Below are 18,054 nucleotides of genomic sequence, written 5' to 3' on the forward strand. Positions count from 1 at the left end.
GGCCGTGCCGAGCGCCGCCCGCGCTTGCTGCCCGCCTGCCACGAGCCGCCTGACCTTGGCCGCCGCCGCCCCTGCCGGCCGGCGCCCTGGCCACCGCCACGCTATCACACGCAGCAGCCGCCGCAGCCGCAGCTGACGCAGATTTGGGGCTCGGGACAACTGGTGGGTCACCACCCACAAGGTTAGTCAGCCAGCGCCCATTCTGTCCGTGTGTATCGTCCTCCATAGTGTAAATATTGCTCAACTGTCATTTTGTAAACATTGCTCGCCGCCATCATGTAAACATTGCTCGCCCTTCCATCGTGTAAACATTGCTTGTCCGTCCGTCATGTCAACATTGCCACCTGCCCGCACAAACATAAACATCAACATTGCCACGTGGGAGTGCGCGACGTAAACACCACAGGCAACGCCCCCCAACCATCTGTCAAACGGCGCTGTCATATCGGCCTACTTTCGGAGGGGGCAATTGACGTCGTCCGGGCCTGCGGCCCCTTTGAGCCCGATACGACACCGCCCAACCACCATCTATATTCAAACCTCCCGCTCGTGCGTGCGTGTGTGCGTGTGTGTCTAGCCCGGCAAGAGGGCGCTTAGAAGCAGTGCGGCGATCCCTAAAATTGCTATGTTAATATTAATTGTAAGCCTTTTTGTTGTTTTCATCCATCTTCGCCCCAGTGCTGTGTAGTTTACTTGTGTTTCTTTAATTTAAATAAGTTACCTTAAATAACTATAGACGTTGCCCGGGCGGACCCGAACAGGCACGGACTTGGACGAGGATAGGAATGCTTTTATATGAATTATCATTAAATAAGTAAATAGTAACAAACTTTCCATTGTCAGTAATTTTTATATATTTTTAATGTTTATCTGTAATTTACTCAACTTTCGCCGGGGCACGGAGTCGTAGAATACAGTAACGGTAATTGTGTTGGCGCGAAGGGCGCCATGTTGCCACCTGCGAGCGATGAGCTCAGCCCAGTCCATCTTCATCACTGACCGAGAGCAGACGCGCCAGCACCCCGGGGACCTCAACCTTTGTTCATCACTGACCAAGTAATTTCTGTATCGTTAATTCTTTTTAAATCGCTTTCGTTCGTCATCCTCGGGGCAGCTCTCGGCCAGCGGGCTGTTTAATTAATTAATTGTCTCAGTCGAGTTTTTCATCACCGTGTAATAAGTATACTTTGCAGTATGGCCACGTGTGTGGACCATGCCCTCACCTAAACCGATTCGTGCCTCAGGCTTTTTAACCGTGTAATGTGTAACGTGTAACGGGCGTGTAGAGAGACGTGTTAGTGAAATTAAATCTGGAGAATAAATATAAAGTGAGTACTTATTTAATCACGTGGTGAGTGAGTCTAGGAGTGTGGCGTGCCCGACGCCTAGAGCGGGCCAGGTCTGGGTAGCTAGGATAGAAAGGGCTGGTAACTCGTCCCCACTTGGGCTACGTCACGCCCTGAGTGAGAGACTCCGCCGGGTCCACGTGCCCTTCCACGTGGTGGCGCCCATAGTTAACATCTCGAAATCACCGGCAATGCGCGATCAGCCCTCAATACTATCACAGATTCAAGCTAACCATATTGTTCGAGCTTTATTTATTGTGTAGAATCTGTGTTTCAGTATTGAGGATTAGCCTATAAGTAATTTTTTTTATTTTTATTTTGTAATTATAACACAGAATATTATACATGCACACACACTCACAGAGAAAATTTTTATTCACAATGAAGATCCTAATGTTAGTATTAGAGTAGAATGTGTTGTAGGCATGAAATAATGTTCCCTTCGGGAAAGCAGTACGAAAGAAGTAGGAAATAGGGAATTGTTATCATAATGTCAAGAAACTATATAATCATTTGAAGAAAATTGCACTTGATATTTGGGGGGAAAAAAGCTCTGATCATAAGCTGTAATACAATTTTTGTATGATTTTATTATTTATTATTTTGATGTTTCTCTGTTAATTTTTGCTATTGCACAAGTCTATTAAAATGTATTCACAATTAATGAATATTTTATAACTGTACAGTTAAACCTTGATTATCCGACCTTTAATTAACCAACTCCTCGGATTATACGACCTTGTGTCTGACGGTTGGTTTTCCATACGAGTCACGCTCCGCACGCATGCTCAGTTGGCAGACTACTGTTGGCTTTACTGAACTCTTTAATATGTGCACTTTTTAAGTTTATTACTGTATTCATTTTAATCATAAAGTTGTAGTGCAGTTTTATACAGTATTAAGTCGTGACTAAGAACAATGTTTTACAACTGAAACCAACAATAAATAATGAAAACAATGGAAGTCACTAAATTACAATATGAAACAGCAGAACTCCTAACAACTAAAACCAATGAAATACAACAGATTACATTTGAAACCTTAGAAAACAACAGACCCCAACAGAGTTACTTGCAACATCAAAAAAAAGTATACAATCAAAAACAATAGAAAACAACAGAAACTAATAAAATAATTTACAACAAAACAACATGAATAAATAATAAAATGACACAAACACTAGAAAACAACAGACCCCAAAATGTGTGTTGCATTCCAAACCACAAAAAAAAAGAAATATGAAAAACATTTATATACAACATAAACTAATAGGAATTCTTTTTAGTTTTTAGCAAAAAAAAAAAAAAACTACAAAACAACAAATACCAACAAACCTTTTTTACAACAGAAGTCAACATATCAAAACAGATTTTTTTCAAAATTAGTTTACAACAGAATCCCATTGAAAGCAATGATTCAGCGTGCTTTGACAACAGAAGCCAAGAAAATACACTGATTTAATTTTTGTTTGCGAGCCAATTTCTTCAGACAGAAACCACTGAAACCCAATACAGCTATTGTATTTACAACAGAAACAAACATGATCCAATAAAATACACTTAAATCATATCTGTCACAAGAGACACTAACACTAAGCTTCTGTTTGGTTTGTTGGTTTCTGTTGTACATTTTTGGAAGGGGGCCGTATTTTTCTTTATGTTTGACTAATTGCATCGTTGTGACTCATCAGAAGATAATTTTCTATGTTTTCACAACTTTTACAGTCTTACTTTCAAAATAGCATGTCCTTGGAGGGACTGTAACCTGTCCACAGAAGTTCATACTCTGGTACAGTTGCTTAGAACCATCATGTTTCACGAGGAAGGTAGAGTGCTCTGGTTTGCTGTCGGAGGCGTGGGGGTTGAAGGGTGTAAATGTTGGTTGGATCGGGAAAGGGGAAGTAATAACTGGTTATTGTAGTGATGCTGAGTCATGCAGAGGATTAAGACCTCACCACAGGAGCGCAATCCGTTAGCGATCAAGGCCACCGGAAACACTGCAATTTACAGCAAGACCTCAGTTCATGCCAGTTTCCACCTATATACTGCATGCTTCGATGAGATGTTTTCTGATTGGCTGAATGGTTTTTGTGACTTTTAAAGAAAGGAATAAAATTAAAATTGCAAACAAATAAGTGAGCACTAATTAATATTCAGTACTGAGAATTAAAATGTAAACAATGTCCACTACATATTAAAATATTTTAGTGAGGTTTCTAAGCATGCATTTTATTCAAAAAATTATGTATAATGTTAATGTTACTAGAATTTAAATAATTCTATTGTAAACAGTATGTGTTTGGATATCAATTGTACAATGAACATTGAACAACAAATCCGCCATTCCCAAAGAAGCCCTAAGACATGTAAGTGAACATGGTGACGTACACAAATGTAAAAACCAGCTGTGAGACGACGGTGTCACTACTTCAGTTAGGATGCCCGTGTCTGTGCTGACCCCTACCACCGCCGCCCCTCGGTGCACGGCGATGCCGTGCCAACTGCTTGCGAGGGGCCCTCTACTGCTCGTCACCCGTGCTGCACGTGAGGCTGCCGGGCTCTTGTTTGTCGTCGCCGCCCCTGGCAGCTCGCTCCGTGCTCTGGGAGCTGCGACTGGCACACGTCTCTGGAGTGTCCGGCGCAGCCGTGGCTCTCTGCTGCTTCAGCCCCTGCGACACACACACGTCACTGGAGTGTCGCGCGCAGCCGTGGCTCTCTGCTGCTTCAGCCCCTGCGAGACACACACGTCACTGGAGTGTCGCGCGCAGCCGTGGCTCTCTGCTGCTTCAGCCCCTGCGACACACACACGTCTCTGGAGTGTCCGGCGCAGCCGTGGCTCTCTGCTGCTTCAGCCCCCCGACACACACACGTCACTGGAGTGTCGCGCGCAGCCGTGGCTCTCTGCTGCTTCAGCCCCTGCGAGACACACACGTCACTGGAGTGTCGCGCGCAGCCGTGGCTCTCTGCTGCTTCAGCCCCTGCGACACACACACGTCTCTGGAGTGTCCGGCGCAGCCGTGGCTCTCTGCTGCTTCACCCCCTGCGACACACACACGTCACTGGACAGTGGCCACTCCATGATGGGGGATCAAGACTAGCTCATTCTTTAATACTACAGTTGCCTGCATCTAGATAATGCTACAGAAATACTCTTACCTAGGGCTAGCTTGTGGCGTAGTGCCACGATCATAGTCTTCTTAATATTGTTTTTTTTTTTTTTGTGTCATTCAACAAGTTCTTTTTTCAACTTTTGTTTCTGCAGTAATGTATATTTCTGTATTTGAAAATTCTTGTAAATGAAACATTTTTTGTAAAGGGCACTTAAAGCGTTTTTTTGTTGTCAATTTTACAGTCAATCTAAAATTAGTGCTTTTATAACTGTTAATTTAGTATCCTTTGTCTTTATTAACTTTTCTCAGTATTTATTTAGAAAATTAAACAGAACTATTTCAATTTAGCCGTGTGACGAATAATGGAACCATATGCTGAGGCGCTGGCACGTGACACTGAAGTCGATGCCTTGTCGGCGAGAGACTCGGCGATACCGTAGTACGAGTGAATGGTTTCTTGTTAAGAGTTGCACCTTGAGGCAGAACTCTGAGGAAAACCGGAGCGTGTGTGGCCGGCCTAAGATAATTATATAATTTTTTTGACCTTCAAAAATTATTTTTCATCCCTTGCACTAATAACATGGTCGTATAAAAATTAACTTTCCACCAAGGTTTAACATAATGATGTTTTAAAATAAATTTGAATGAAACTGATACTAAGGAAGTTATCAATATTTTTTTTTAATTCGACCCCTGCTCTTATGGAAGTAATTAATTTCATAAAAAACTGTTTCACCTAAATTTTTAGATGAAATTTAGGATTTATATAATAAATTATAACGGATTTGATATATCTATTTTTAAAAAGTACATTTTTTTTTTACTTTGAAACAATGTTATTTCCACCCCTTACAGTAATGGTTCGTGAGCTAATAATTTATTTTGACTATATGTATTTAGAAATTTAAACAAAAATTAGAATGGATTAGATAGTGTATATGGTATAGAAATTTTATTTTTTTATTCCGACCCCAGGTTTTTTCAACCCCTTTCAATAATGGTTTGCATTATAAAAAATTGTTTCATGCAAATGTTTTAGCTCAAAATTATAAGATTTACAAACACTTTGAAATAATTCGATAGTGTGCCTACGAACAGTTTTATGATTTATTTTTGTATATGGTGGTGATATTACGTGTTGTCTAAAAAAGGTTTTGTTGCCCCATGTGGAAACTAGTCTAGTTACGTCCTTGATTATGTTTGTTCTCTTGTAAATTAGGCGTCCTGAGTGACCAACTCCGTATACAGGCAGGCGGGATGACGTATGTACACGAGTGGATATAAAAGGTTAGTTATAGTATCTCAAAAGTAAACTTCCAATCTTAATATAGTACTTAATAATATTAATTACAGCCTGGACCGTATGTCTGCTACTGCAAGTGGGAAGGGGTAAGTAGCACGCACCTGCCTCTCGAAGAGAGTGGGGGAACGTCGCACCCTCTGCATCATGCGCTCCATGAACTGCTGGTGCTCTTCTCTACGCAAGTGCTCTTCCTGTCGCCGCGTGTGGATGCGCATCGCCAGGTCCTGCTGCGCGCTGGGTGCCAGCGCCTGCCACACGGGGTTCCTGCGCATCAGGCGCGACCTAGCTCGCGCTCTCTCCCGCACTAGCAGCTCCTCCTGCTGCCGTGCTAGCTCCTGCTCCAGCCGCTGCCTGCACACAGCACGCCCTCCTGTCCTACACCTGAACCTCATCACTTCATTAGGCACGGCCAGGTCCTGCTGGGTGCCACACGGGGTTCCTGCGCATCAGGCACGACCTGGCTCGCGCTCTCTCCCGCACTAGCAGCTCCTCCTGCTGCTGTGCCAGCTCCTGCTCCAGCCGCCGCCTGCACACAGCACGCCCTCCTGTCCTACACCTGAACCTCATCACTTCATTAGGCACGGCCAGGTCCTGCTGGGTGCCACACAGGGTTCCTGCGCATCAGGCGCGACCTGGCTCGCGCTCTCTCCCGCACTAGCAGCTCCACTTGCTGCTGTGCCAGCTCCTGCTCCAGCCGCCGCCTGCACACAGCACGCCCTCCTGTCCGACACGTGCACCTCATCGCTTCATTAGGCACGGCCAGCGCCTGACACACGGGGTTCCTGTGCATCAGGCGCGTCCTGGCTCGCGCTCTCTCCTGCACTAGCAGCTCCTCCTGCTGCCGTGCCAGCTCCTGCTCCAGCCGCCGCCTGCACACAGCACGCCCTCCTGTCCGACACATGCACCTCATCGCTTCATTAGGCACGGCCAGCGCCTGCCACACGGGGTTCCTGCGCATCAGGCGCGACCTGGCTCGCACTCTCTCCCGCAATAGTAGCTCCTCCTGCTGCCGTGCCAGCTCCTGCTCCAGCTGCCGCCTGCACACAGCACGCCCTCCTGTCCGACACGTGCACCTCATCGCTTCATTAGGCACGGCCAGCGCCTGCCACACGGGGTTCCTGCGCATCAGGCGCGACCTGGCTCGCGCTCTCTCCCGCACTAGCAGCTCCTCCTGCTGCCGTGCCAGCTCCTGCTCCAGCCGCCGCCTGCACACAGCACGCCCTCCTGTCCGACACGTGCACCTCATCACTTCATTAGGCACGGCCAGCGCCTGCCACACGGGGTTCCTGCGCATCAGGCGCGACCTGGCTCGCACTCTCTCCCGCACTAGTAGCTCCTCCTGCTGCCGTGCCAGCTCCTGCTCCAGCCGCCGCCTGCAGACAGCACGCTCTCCTGTCCGACACATGCACCTCATCGCTTCATTAGGCACGGCCAGGTCCTGCCACACGGGGTTCCTGCGCATCAGGCGCGACCTGGCTCGCGCTCTCTCCCGCACTAGCAGCTCCTCCTGCTGCCGTACCAGCTCCTGCTCCAGCCGCCACCTGCACACAGCACGCCCTCCTGTCCGACACATGCACCTCATCGCTTCATTAGGCACGGCCAGCGCCTGCCACACGGGGTTCCTGCGCATCAGGCGCGACCTGGCTCGCGCTCTCTCCCGCACTAGCAGCTCCTCCTGCTGCCGTACCAGCTCCTGCTCCAGCCGCCGCCTGCACACAGCACGCCCTCCTGTCCGACACATGCACCTCATCGCTTCATTAGGCACGGCCAGCGCCTGCCACACGGGGTTCCTGCGCATCAGGCGCGACCTGGCTCGCACTCTCTCCCGCACTAGTAGCTCCTCCTGCTGCCGTGCCAGCTCCTGCTCCAGCCGCCGCCTGCACACAGCACGCCCTCCTGTCCGACACGTGCACCTCATCGCTTCATTAGGCACGGCCAGGTCCTGCCACACGGGGTTCCTGCGCATCAGGCGCGACCTGGCTCGCACTCTCTCCCGCACTAGTAGCTCCTCCTGCTGCCGTGCCAGCTCCTGCTCCAGCCGCCGCCTGCACACAGCACGCCCTCCTGTTCGACACGTGCACCTCATCGCTTCATTAGGCACAGCCAGCGCCTGCCACACGGGATTCCTGCGCATCAGGCGCGACCTGGCTCGCACTCTCTCCCGTACTAGTAGCTCCTCCTGCTGCCGTGCCAGCTCCTGCTCCAGCCGCCGCCTGCACACAGCACGCCCTCCTGTCCGACACGTGCACCTCATCACTTCATTAGGCACGGCCAGGTCCTGCTGGGTGCCACACGGGGTTCCTGCGCATCAGGTGCGACCTGGCACGCGCTCTCTCCTGCACTAGCAGCTCCTCCTGCTGCCGTGCCAGCTCCTGCTCCAGCCGCCGCCTGCACACAGCACGCCCTCCTGTCCGACACGTGCACCTCATCGCTTCATTAGGCACAGCCAGCGCCTGCCACACGGGGTTCCTGCGCATCAGGCGCGACCTGGCTCGCGCTCTCTCCCGGACTAGTAGCTCCTCCTGCTGCCGTGCCAGCTCCTGCTCCAGCCGCCGCCTGCACACAGCACGCCCTCCTGCACACAGCACGCCCTCCTGTCCGACACATGCACCTCATCGCTTCATTAGGCACGGCCAGCGCCTGCCACACGGGGTTCCTGCCCATCAGGCGCGACCTGGCACGCACTCTCTCCCGGACTAGTAGCTCCTCCTGCTGCCGTGCCAGCTCCTTTTCCAGCAGCCGCCTGCACACAGCACGCCCTCCTGTCCGACACGTGCACCTCATCACTTCATTAGGAACGGCCAGGTCCTGCCACACGGGGTTCCTGCGCATCAGGCGCGACCTGGCTCGCGCTCTCTCCCGGACTAGTAGCTCCTCCTGCTGCCGTGCCAGCTCCTGCTCCAGCCACCGCCTGCACACAGCACGCCCTCCTGTCCGACACATGCACCTCATCGCTTCATTAGGCACGGCCAGCGCCTGCCACACGGGGTTCTTGTGCATCAGGCGCGACCTAGCTCGCGTTCTCTCCCGCACTAGCAGCTCCTCCTGCTGCCGTGCCAGCTCCTGCTCCAGCCGCCGCCTGCACACAGCACGCCCTCCTGTTCGACACGTGCACCTCATCACTTCATTAGGCACGGCCAGGTCCTGCTGGGTGCCACACGGGGTTCCTGCGCATCAGGCGCGACCTGGCACGCGCTCACTCCTGCACCAGCAGCTCCTCCTGCTGCCGTGCCAGCTCCTGCTCCAGCCGCCGCCTGCACACAGCACGCCCTCCTGTCCAACACATGCACCTCATCGCTTCATTAGGCACGGCCAGCGCCTGCCACACGGGGTTCCTGCGCATCAGGCGCGACCTGGCTCGCACTCTCTCCCGGACTAGTAGCTCCTCCTGCTGCCGTTTCAGCTCCTGCTCCAGCCGCCGCCTGCACACAGCACGCCCTCCTGTCCGACACGTGCACCTCATCGCTTCATTAGGCACAGCCAGCGCCTGCCACACGGGGTTCCTGCGCATCAGGCGCGACCTGGCTCGCACTCTCTCCCGGACTAGTAGCTCCTCCTGCTGCCGTGCCAGCTCCTGCTCCAGCTGCCGCCTGCACACAGCACGCCCTCCTTTCCGACACGTGCACCTTATCACTTCATTAGGCATGGCCAGGTCCTGCCACACGGGGTTCCTGCGCATCAGGCGCGACCTGGCTCGCGCTCTCTCCCGGACTAGTAGCTCCTCCTGCTGCCGTGCTAGCTCCTGCTCCAGCCGCCGCCTGCACACAGCACGCCCTCCTGTCCGACACATGCACCTCATCGCTTCATTAGGCACGGCCAGCGCCTACCACACGGGGTTCCTGCCCATCAGGCGCGACCTGGCACGCACTCTCTCCCGGACTAGTAGCTCCTCCTGCTGCCGTGCCAGCTCCTGCTCCAGCCGCCGCCTGCACACAGCACGCCCTCCTGTCCGACACGTGCACCTCATCGCTTCATTAGGCACAGCCAGCGCCTGCCACACGGGGTTCCTGCGCATCAGGCGCGACCTGGCTCGCACTCTCTCCCGGACTAGTAGCTTCTCCTGCTGCCGTGCCAGCTCCTGCTCCAGCCGCCGCCTGCACACAGCACGCCCTCCTGCACCTCATGACTTCATTAGACACGGCCAGGTCCTGCTGGGTGCCACACGGACAGTTGAACTACATTCTCACATTCTTGATCCTTCCATCGCGTCTGGTTGGACTGCTTGCTCCGGGTCCCGTAGCATCATCGTAGCTATCGACATCGTTGTCCATCAATCCCGTTGTAAGCCAGATGTAAAGAGTTAATTGAGAGTAAAATACCATAAAACGATGATGCATGTTACAGATCGTTTGGAAATTTCTGGGTCATAAATTTCATGAATGTGCGGGGAAAAAAACCTGCGATATTTATTAAGCAGCATAGGTCAAAAAATGCAACTCTCAAAAGTTACAAGCTCGAAAAGCAAAACTTATATTTTAATTTTGCATACATGAAGTCTTGAGGACATAAATTAAAATAAGGTCACGTAGAATACGAAATGGAAACCCTGAAAGTCCTTGGGCTTTATTATATAAAGAATAAGTGGATATCTTTTATTACTGGCATGGGTTAAGAATATTTGTTTCATTAATAAACATGTGTCAAATATCTGCTCGCATTCGTATTTGGTAGAGGGCATCCGAGAGGCCTACAGCCCGAGTTAAGCCTGTAGCGCAACATGGTTACAATACATCCTCTCAGCCTTCAGAGCTGATAACCTCTAGCTCTCGGACTGTGAGCCGGTGCAGTCAGTTATTAATTACTCGGCTGGTGCTCAGCAACCTTCTCTTTTCTTTCAAAAATAGTTTTCTATGAGAAGTAACCATGACAATGGTATATTACAAAAATGCATTATCTTAATATTATGCATATAATATAATTCCAGTCTGATTATAGTTAACTTTTTTGTATATTCATAAACATCACACAACATATATCTTCCTTTCACTATATAAAAAAACTGTTGTAACCAACCTTCTATTAGCTCATCAAGAGTGAGTATGACTCAGAACACAAACTGACCTCAGTGTAAACTCCTGACAAACCCTCGCTAACTGCCTACCGCCATGTTTGCAGGCATGCCACCTACTGCCGGGCATAAGCTAGGAGAAGCTGGAGCCAGACACATCGGCGGCACTGCTGCGCAGATCACCTTGCGGACTGGATGCGGAGAACAGCGGCCAGGTTGTTCCTGTTGAGAGGCAGTCCCAGCACCGACTGTGGCCGCAGCCTTCGCCCCACAGGTGTGCGCGGCTCATACGGGGACGAAGAGCTGCTGTCTGGCGAGAACCTCGCTGCCTGCAACACGTGAGGTTCACTGTCTGCTCCGCCAACTCGACCAAAACTGCAGACATCTGCCGGCGCTCCCTCTAGTGCTGCAGGCCGTCATGTTCCGCACTGCCTGAACAGGGCAGGAGCAGCGAGCGCAGCAGTGTGTAACGAGCCGAACTCGCAGCACCTTTGATGGTTTTCTTTGTTTTGTGTAATTCCAGGCATCCGTTAAAACAACGAACTTATCGAAAAGTCATTAATTAATGTAACAAATGTATTCTGAGTACGTTGAATACATGCAATGAATTTCTCCTTTGCAAACATGACCTCAACCAACCAATGTTCTATATGCATTCCTCGTAGAAATTTACCCCAGCTATTGTGCTGCTGTTCAATCTCACCCAACACCAAGGCAAGACATGTTACGCACAACAGAGTCTTTCATCGCTTGTCTACACCTGGTCTTCGTTTCAAAGCGTAAATTACTAAAACATTGATAAATGGGTCTGACTAGCCCCACCCAGCCTATTTCAGACATTGATACTGACATCGTACGGCCGAAGGCCACCCCAAAGCCCGACCTGCACCCGCCAGTACTCGGCTCCGCTAACGGAAAGCACCCCCAGCCATGGCCCACCTGAGTCAAGTGAGCGGACCGCAGCCCAAGGTAGAGAATAGCGAACCATTTTAATTACGCATGCAACGCACTCCCCGTGCCTACAAAATTCCCCACACAATAATAAAGTAATCAAAAACAAACAAAAGCCCCTAATTAATAGAGTGCGACGTAGGAGTGCCCGGGTCACTTACGTGTAGTTTTCTACTAAAACAGCTGTGAGTGCAACCCTTGCGGCCTTCAGCCTAAATTCAGTAGTGAAACGTGTGACGTAACGCAAACCGCCCCAAATTAGCATTATCATTCGCCACTGGAGTAGTTATCAAGAAACAGACAGTCTCCAGCTTGACTCTAATATTCAAACTTATTTTAGACAAACTTATTAAATGTCAATTCTAAAACATATATAGATATTAAGTTAATCATTAAGTTTTATTGTATGAATTTAGAGCCACTTACTTTTTATTATTAATGTAATTTTGTACGAATAACGGAACTTTAGAAACTATGGCGCGACAGGGAGCTCACCCCTCCCCTCGCGCCAGGGCCAGACGCCAGTACAGCGCGACTCGCGAACCGGGACGGACGCACGTCCCACAGGGAGCCATCATTTCTTTGTGTTCATCGAACGTCCATCTGGTAATTATAGTCACAACCGAAACCCTTTTTTAAATACTCCCCGTGTGCGCCCGGTCCTTTTCCGGTGTAGGGCCTAACCCAGCCGTGTCAATTTAACACGCCCCACACAAAGCATTACGTGGGGCCGTGCAGTATACGGTACGGGCCATCTTCTGCCACCCCAGAACTTTAGTTAATCGCCCAGTGCACAGGCACAGGCTACATCCAAGCTTAAACGTGTTTTTAATTTAGTAACGAGCCGCGGTCCACACAGGTGGGCCCGCGCGTCCCAATTTACCAATTACGGGATTAGCCGACTCTAATCGAACACTCTCCCTCAACTGCAACTGGCGTGAGGGCTTAATAAGTAAACACACGTAGAGGCACGCAGGTGTCCCTCTCAGATAACGTGTGGATTGTAATCGTGTACGTAAAAGCACCACAGAGTGCCGTTTTGTCAAGTGTAATTGTAATAATAGTGTAATCAAAACTTCTACGTGTTCCGACGCCTCATTGGAAGTCATGTACCGCCGAGTAGACCTTGCGCCCAATGTAATGAACCAGTGTAAATCGTGAACAATTAAACGTCCACCCCGCACCACCCGTGCGCGACGTGCGACCCGTAGAACAACCAGAACAGTGTATGTAAATTAACCTAAACAACCCAACCTAATCAGGAAACAAATTCCATCACCGCCGACGGTTCTACCGGACCATGCTGGGGCAACAAACCCACGACCATCACACGGTTAGACACCGAGATAGCCTGGCGCCCTCCCGGAACAGAAATCTCTAAGAAAGCCAGCCACCCCGCTAGGACCTGCGCCCGACCTCGAACACGAGACCGCGGCGGACGGCAATACTTTGTTATTTAATTTGTGACCTAACTGGCTTTGATCACCAACTATGTGCTGCTGTGTACGGATGTCATAGATAAACCCCGACCTCACTTTAACTTGCGCCCTAAAGCTTTCCTTTCGTTTTACCCCACAAGGTATCTCACCCAACAGTGAACACACAGTACATGAAATGGACTCACAGTACACACACAGGACATGCACAGTTGCCACGGCTCATGCCACACCCCGCCAGGCGGCGCGAGCCCAGGCTCGGAGTTGAGGCAGCCCCACGATGTAACATGTAAAATAAACTGCAGTCTTACAGTGGGTAGTATAGTGAGTAGCATCCCGAAGGCTGGCCCTGAGGTGTGCTTGTCTGGGCCACCCTAGGGCCCTTAGGGCCGTAGCCAGGATATTTTGAAGGCGGGGATCCAGTGTATCCATTATATATAATGATTTATGAATCATTTTTTTTATAATTTAATTTTTAAAAAAATTATTTCTAGGAATAGTAGTATTATAGATCTCCAGTGTAAACTCATTGAAATTTAATTAATAATTTTGCTTGAGAAAAGAAACCTGAAAAAAATTATTATTAATTTTTTATTTAATTATATTTAATGCTTTGTTTTTAAAAGAATTGTTTCATAATTTTGTTGAAAAAATTCATAAATACTTAAGTATATTAATGTTATTAAATACATGAAACACACATGTTAACTTTGTATTAAAAACATGCTTACAATAACATATGTGCAAACCTGCATTAAACATGGACTACTTAGAAACATAATTCCTGTGGTTTCTGTGAATGAATAATGTCGGGCTATAATGGGGAGGATATACATTATTGTAGCTAAGTTGCTATAATTTTTTCTTGTTCTTTCTTCAGTTATTTTCGTTGAAATCCTGGAAGGGACGGATCCGGACCCAATGAATCCGTACCCTGGCTCCGGACCCTACGGTCTCCCATACCATGAGGCGACATCATGCTTGAGGTCACCCAGTCTCTATAGCTGTGCACTAGCGCACATTCGCCATCTACCTCGCTAGTTGGCACCGACAACTATCAACACCAGAGCTGGCAGCAGACGACACTACAATGAAACACACCTGAAATGTACCATAAGTAGTTCTTGTGATATTCCTCCGAATATCTAACATTGCTGTTACTCGAGTTTATCATTTAAGTTTTTCTGTTGATATTCTACTGCGAAAATGATCTTGGAGACTTATTAAAATGTTTTGGGTACAGTACATAATGTTATTGCTAAATGCACAGAACAAGTGTCGGGTTGCACATACTGTACCATGGAAGCGGCACGGCGGGCCGTCTCTAGCCGGAAGGGCAGAGGGCTGGTGGTGATGTTGTCGTCGTATCTGTCCTGCAGCCGTGCAGCGAGGACACGGTGGGCGTGCTCGTAGTCGGGTGTCTTGCGTCCACGCTGGCACCGAGGTGGGGATGACAGACCTGAGGGCGTGCTGCGGTCCCGAGCCAGCCTCTCTCTGGCCGCCATGGCTGGTGGCAGCGAGGATGCCTTCAGCAGCTCCTCTGCACGCACCCTCCTCTTCAGATCCCTGGCACGCACACATGCCGACATTGCCTGCTTCCCAGTTAAGGATACCAGCATGGTGCATTAAGCCAAAGATAACAGTAATTGTCCAATTTTGGCAAGGGGAGCTCTATTGACCTGCTGCAGTGATCGTCTAGTGAACGAGAGCTGAGGCTGCTCCCAAGTGACTTGTGCGTGTACGTAATGGCATAAGATGCAGTGGGAGATATCACGATCATGTGAACTAATTTGCAGGTATGAGGCGATGGCAGGAGTACCAGAACTTAGTCAATGTTTTCTTGTGCACTAAATATTGTCACGAACGCGAGAGACCAGAACGCGATACCAGGTTCGGAGCTGGCTGGCAGCCATGCGTGGCCACTTGTGGGCTGCTGACATAAGACGTTGCTACCCCTTCCACCCTTTGCTCCACGCGCGTCACCCCCGGCCTTGGCGCAGTTCTCTATCGTTGAGCGGCCTTGGGAATTCCACAGGCTGCCGCATGAAGTGGCGTGAATGGGCACCGCCTTTCTGGACTTTTCGGGCGTCGGGTCGGTAAGAGATAAGGTAAAGGTTTAGGAGGATGTAAGCCAGAACTTCTGTGTTCCCCCTATTCAGGGAGTCAAGGTTTGGGGGTTAACCTTGTGTCCGAAATAGAAGGAATAAAAAAAATAGCTGAAGGATGAAATAGTAAATGTTTTTGTTTACACATCGAAGATGAATCTCAACAAAAACACATATTTTTAGAATTTTATATTTATAAAACACTTTACAAAGAACTGACATCCCTCGGCTTCTGGTCCCTGATTCCCCGTTTATGTAATAGTCCTGTTGTGCCCGTTCTGCTCTCGTCGGTAAGGTGTGGGTCCAGGCCAACATGGCCGGGACCGGGAAATAGGGGACCTGGAGGGAGAGTGGGGTGAGGAGGAAGAATGGTAGGCGATTCCAAGGATAACTCGATGTTAACAGTTCCACGAGCCCCTTTTATTGTAGTTTTGAGAGCCTGCCGCAGCCTGGCGGACCCATCGCGGTACGAGCGCCCTCCCCACGACGACCCGGACTCCCGGAAGACCGCCCCGTCCGTTAACACGTCCCGACACAAACTGCAAATTCTCCCACGTAACAATGTCCCCGATTAAAATCGCTCCACAAAGATGCGTGACACCTGCGCGGTCCGTTACGTAAAAAGTCTCATAATGACGGTGAAGGTTCGGCGGTTCGTAACTACGCTTACGCGTTCTAGGACGTTCGACTGGTGACATAACTCGTAACTCGTAAACTCAACAGGGTGAGCGACTCGGCGGATGCAGCTCAGCTGCCGCGACAACCCGTGCAGTTACACTGTCGTCGGACCACGAGCTCAGAAGACGTGCCTCGCGATCAGCGCGGAGCGGCGTGCACGTCTGTGCCTGATCGAGCCCTGAGCAACACTGCCCTTCCCCGCCCGCCAGCGGGCCGCGGAGGAGGGGAGGAGGAATCGGCCGGCATGGGAGAGGCTCTCCTTCGCGATGCGCCAGGCTGCGATTACATACTAGCACTGCGAGACATTTGAGAAAATTACAATATTATTTACACAACTTAGCGAGACGTTAATCAAAAGTAAATTTACACAAGAATTAATAAATTACGATTACATTATTTACACACTTATTGAGGTTCGCGACCATTTGAAAAATACATAAAGCAGAATTATTTGTAACACTAATGAAGCCCACTGGCATGCTAGGGCGCACGCGGGTGCGACCCTGGCCGTCGCAATACACAGGTGGTTCACTGGGGGGACAGACTCCCTCAGGCCCACGTCGGTGGCCAGGTACGGCCTCTGCATCTGGGAGGGTACGACGACTGTCGTCAGAACACATAACAGTGATACAATATAAACCTAAAAATTAGTCTTACATAACAATATGGCAGGACAAGGCAGCTGTATCGCTGCACTGGCGGACACAGGGCCTACCTGTAGAACTCGTCTTCTCTCATCCTCTGGGCCACGTACGAGCTGAACAGGTGGTGGGGCACGGGTCTGGCCTTGAAGGGCTTCAGGTGACGCAGGTCGGGCGAGGAGTGGCAGAGTCTGCGCAGCTGGCAGCTGTCCTCGCGCTTCACGAAGCTGAAAGGTTTCGTCTCAGACAGGAGTCTGGCCACGCGCCGTGTTCGCCCCCTGTGACGCCTGAGGGCACAACACAGGAGCAGTCCTATCTAAACACTGAACAGAGTGCACAACCCAAGTATACTAAGTGAACCGAGAGACGTGTTCCAGCTGTAGGATCGCCACCAAACATACAAGGATAGTATATATGATGTATCACAGCACAGGACAAGAGGCATGAGGATATCACTGCTTTAATACAACAATGCTTTTCTCTTCTCGCTGTGGCAGCATACCGCTGGCCGTCAGTAGGGGGAGTAGGCTGGTTCTGTGACAATGTAAACCATGATTATGCTAAGATGGCGGCCTCCAGCAGACGGCGACTGCTGGGGGCCGCCATCTTTGTATAATCAATGTTTACATTGTCGCAGAACCAGCTTACTCCTCCTACTGCCGTCCGTAATTTGGATAACACTAGCTACTATTTTTCATGTTATTGGTTTAGCAATCGCTCGTGTATTTAAATTTTTTTGAATTAGATTAATGTGTTCCGTTTCAAAAAGGCTTGTTCCACTATCTTTTCCACTCTGACATCCATGTTTACTTGCAGAAACTCAAGTTGGCACATAATCACCAGATCCCGACATTTCTGCCTCGGTTCTACACATATGGTCAACAAGTGGACTAACAGTATTGTGTAAGCTTGACGCCGTCCCCGTTGCCTGATCTGAATTTTACGTGAATTTAAACTGTTTGATTAATTTTGGGTCTCAAGGGCGGGGTTCCTGGCCACGTGGCTGCAGGCAGGGACGCGTCGACAAAGGACTCCCCGGGCTGTTATGGCCTCCTAGGACGCCTTATTAATAAAACACACACGTATTCTTAGCTGTTTTATTCCGTCGCACAATCTACACGTTACACGCTCACGTAACTGGCCGCTTCATCGTCGACCTAAGCTCCGCACACGATGAACCTATTCCGGTTTATGCGAAAGTACGTAGACGCAATGTGAAATGCGTGGGCGATAGGTCCCGCAAAGTTACTTAAGATAACACATTACACTATAATCACTGTGGTTAGTCCCGCACAGATGTGATACAAAAGCGGCTGCTCCGCGTGGTGGCGAGGGCCACTTTACGCTGGGTACGGACACGGTGGAATCTGGCAGGATATCACACGCGTGGCCGTGGCACGTCCCAGTTAATGACTCGTCTGAAAGTTTGATATCGCGTTTGGCGCAGTGCCGCCCTGCGTGGGCGATGAACTATGTC

At 49.8% G+C, this 18,054-nt stretch overlaps 2 protein-coding genes across 9 annotated transcripts in view; both read right to left on the reverse strand.

The window, feature by feature from the left end:
• Nucleotides 1-483: 483 nt before the first annotated feature.
• Nucleotides 484-18,054, reverse strand: part of LOC134530058 (1,5-anhydro-D-fructose reductase-like) — a 166,617-nt gene continuing 149,046 nt past the window's right edge. Inside the window, exon 7 of the transcript XR_010074769.1 lies at nt 484-1,558. The gene's annotated coding sequence lies outside the window, so the exon portion shown is untranslated. The remainder of the gene's footprint in view (nt 1,559-18,054) is intronic.
• Nucleotides 1,557-18,054, reverse strand: part of LOC134530055 (protein FAM161A-like) — a 30,699-nt gene continuing 14,201 nt past the window's right edge. For 6 of the 8 annotated variants that reach the window (XM_063364598.1, XM_063364603.1, XM_063364602.1 and 3 more), the window contains exons 3-7: nt 16,652-16,864; nt 14,452-14,719; nt 10,950-11,095; nt 5,860-6,109; nt 1,557-4,014 (exon numbers count right to left, since the gene is read on the reverse strand). In XM_063364598.1, the coding sequence (XP_063220668.1) occupies nt 3,865-4,014; nt 5,860-6,109; nt 10,950-11,095; nt 14,452-14,719; nt 16,652-16,864 (1,027 nt within the window). In that variant the 3' untranslated portion in view covers nt 1,557-3,864. Of the gene's footprint in view, nt 4,015-4,231; nt 4,324-5,859; nt 6,110-10,949; nt 11,096-14,451; nt 14,720-16,651; nt 16,865-18,054 lie in introns of those variants that run through there. The other 2 variants (XM_063364599.1, XM_063364601.1) reach the window with 2 other exon arrangements.

This window comes from Bacillus rossius, chromosome 3 (genome assembly GCF_032445375.1).
Source record: "Bacillus rossius redtenbacheri isolate Brsri chromosome 3, Brsri_v3, whole genome shotgun sequence".
Taxonomy (NCBI): Eukaryota; Metazoa; Arthropoda; class Insecta; order Phasmatodea; family Bacillidae; genus Bacillus; species Bacillus rossius.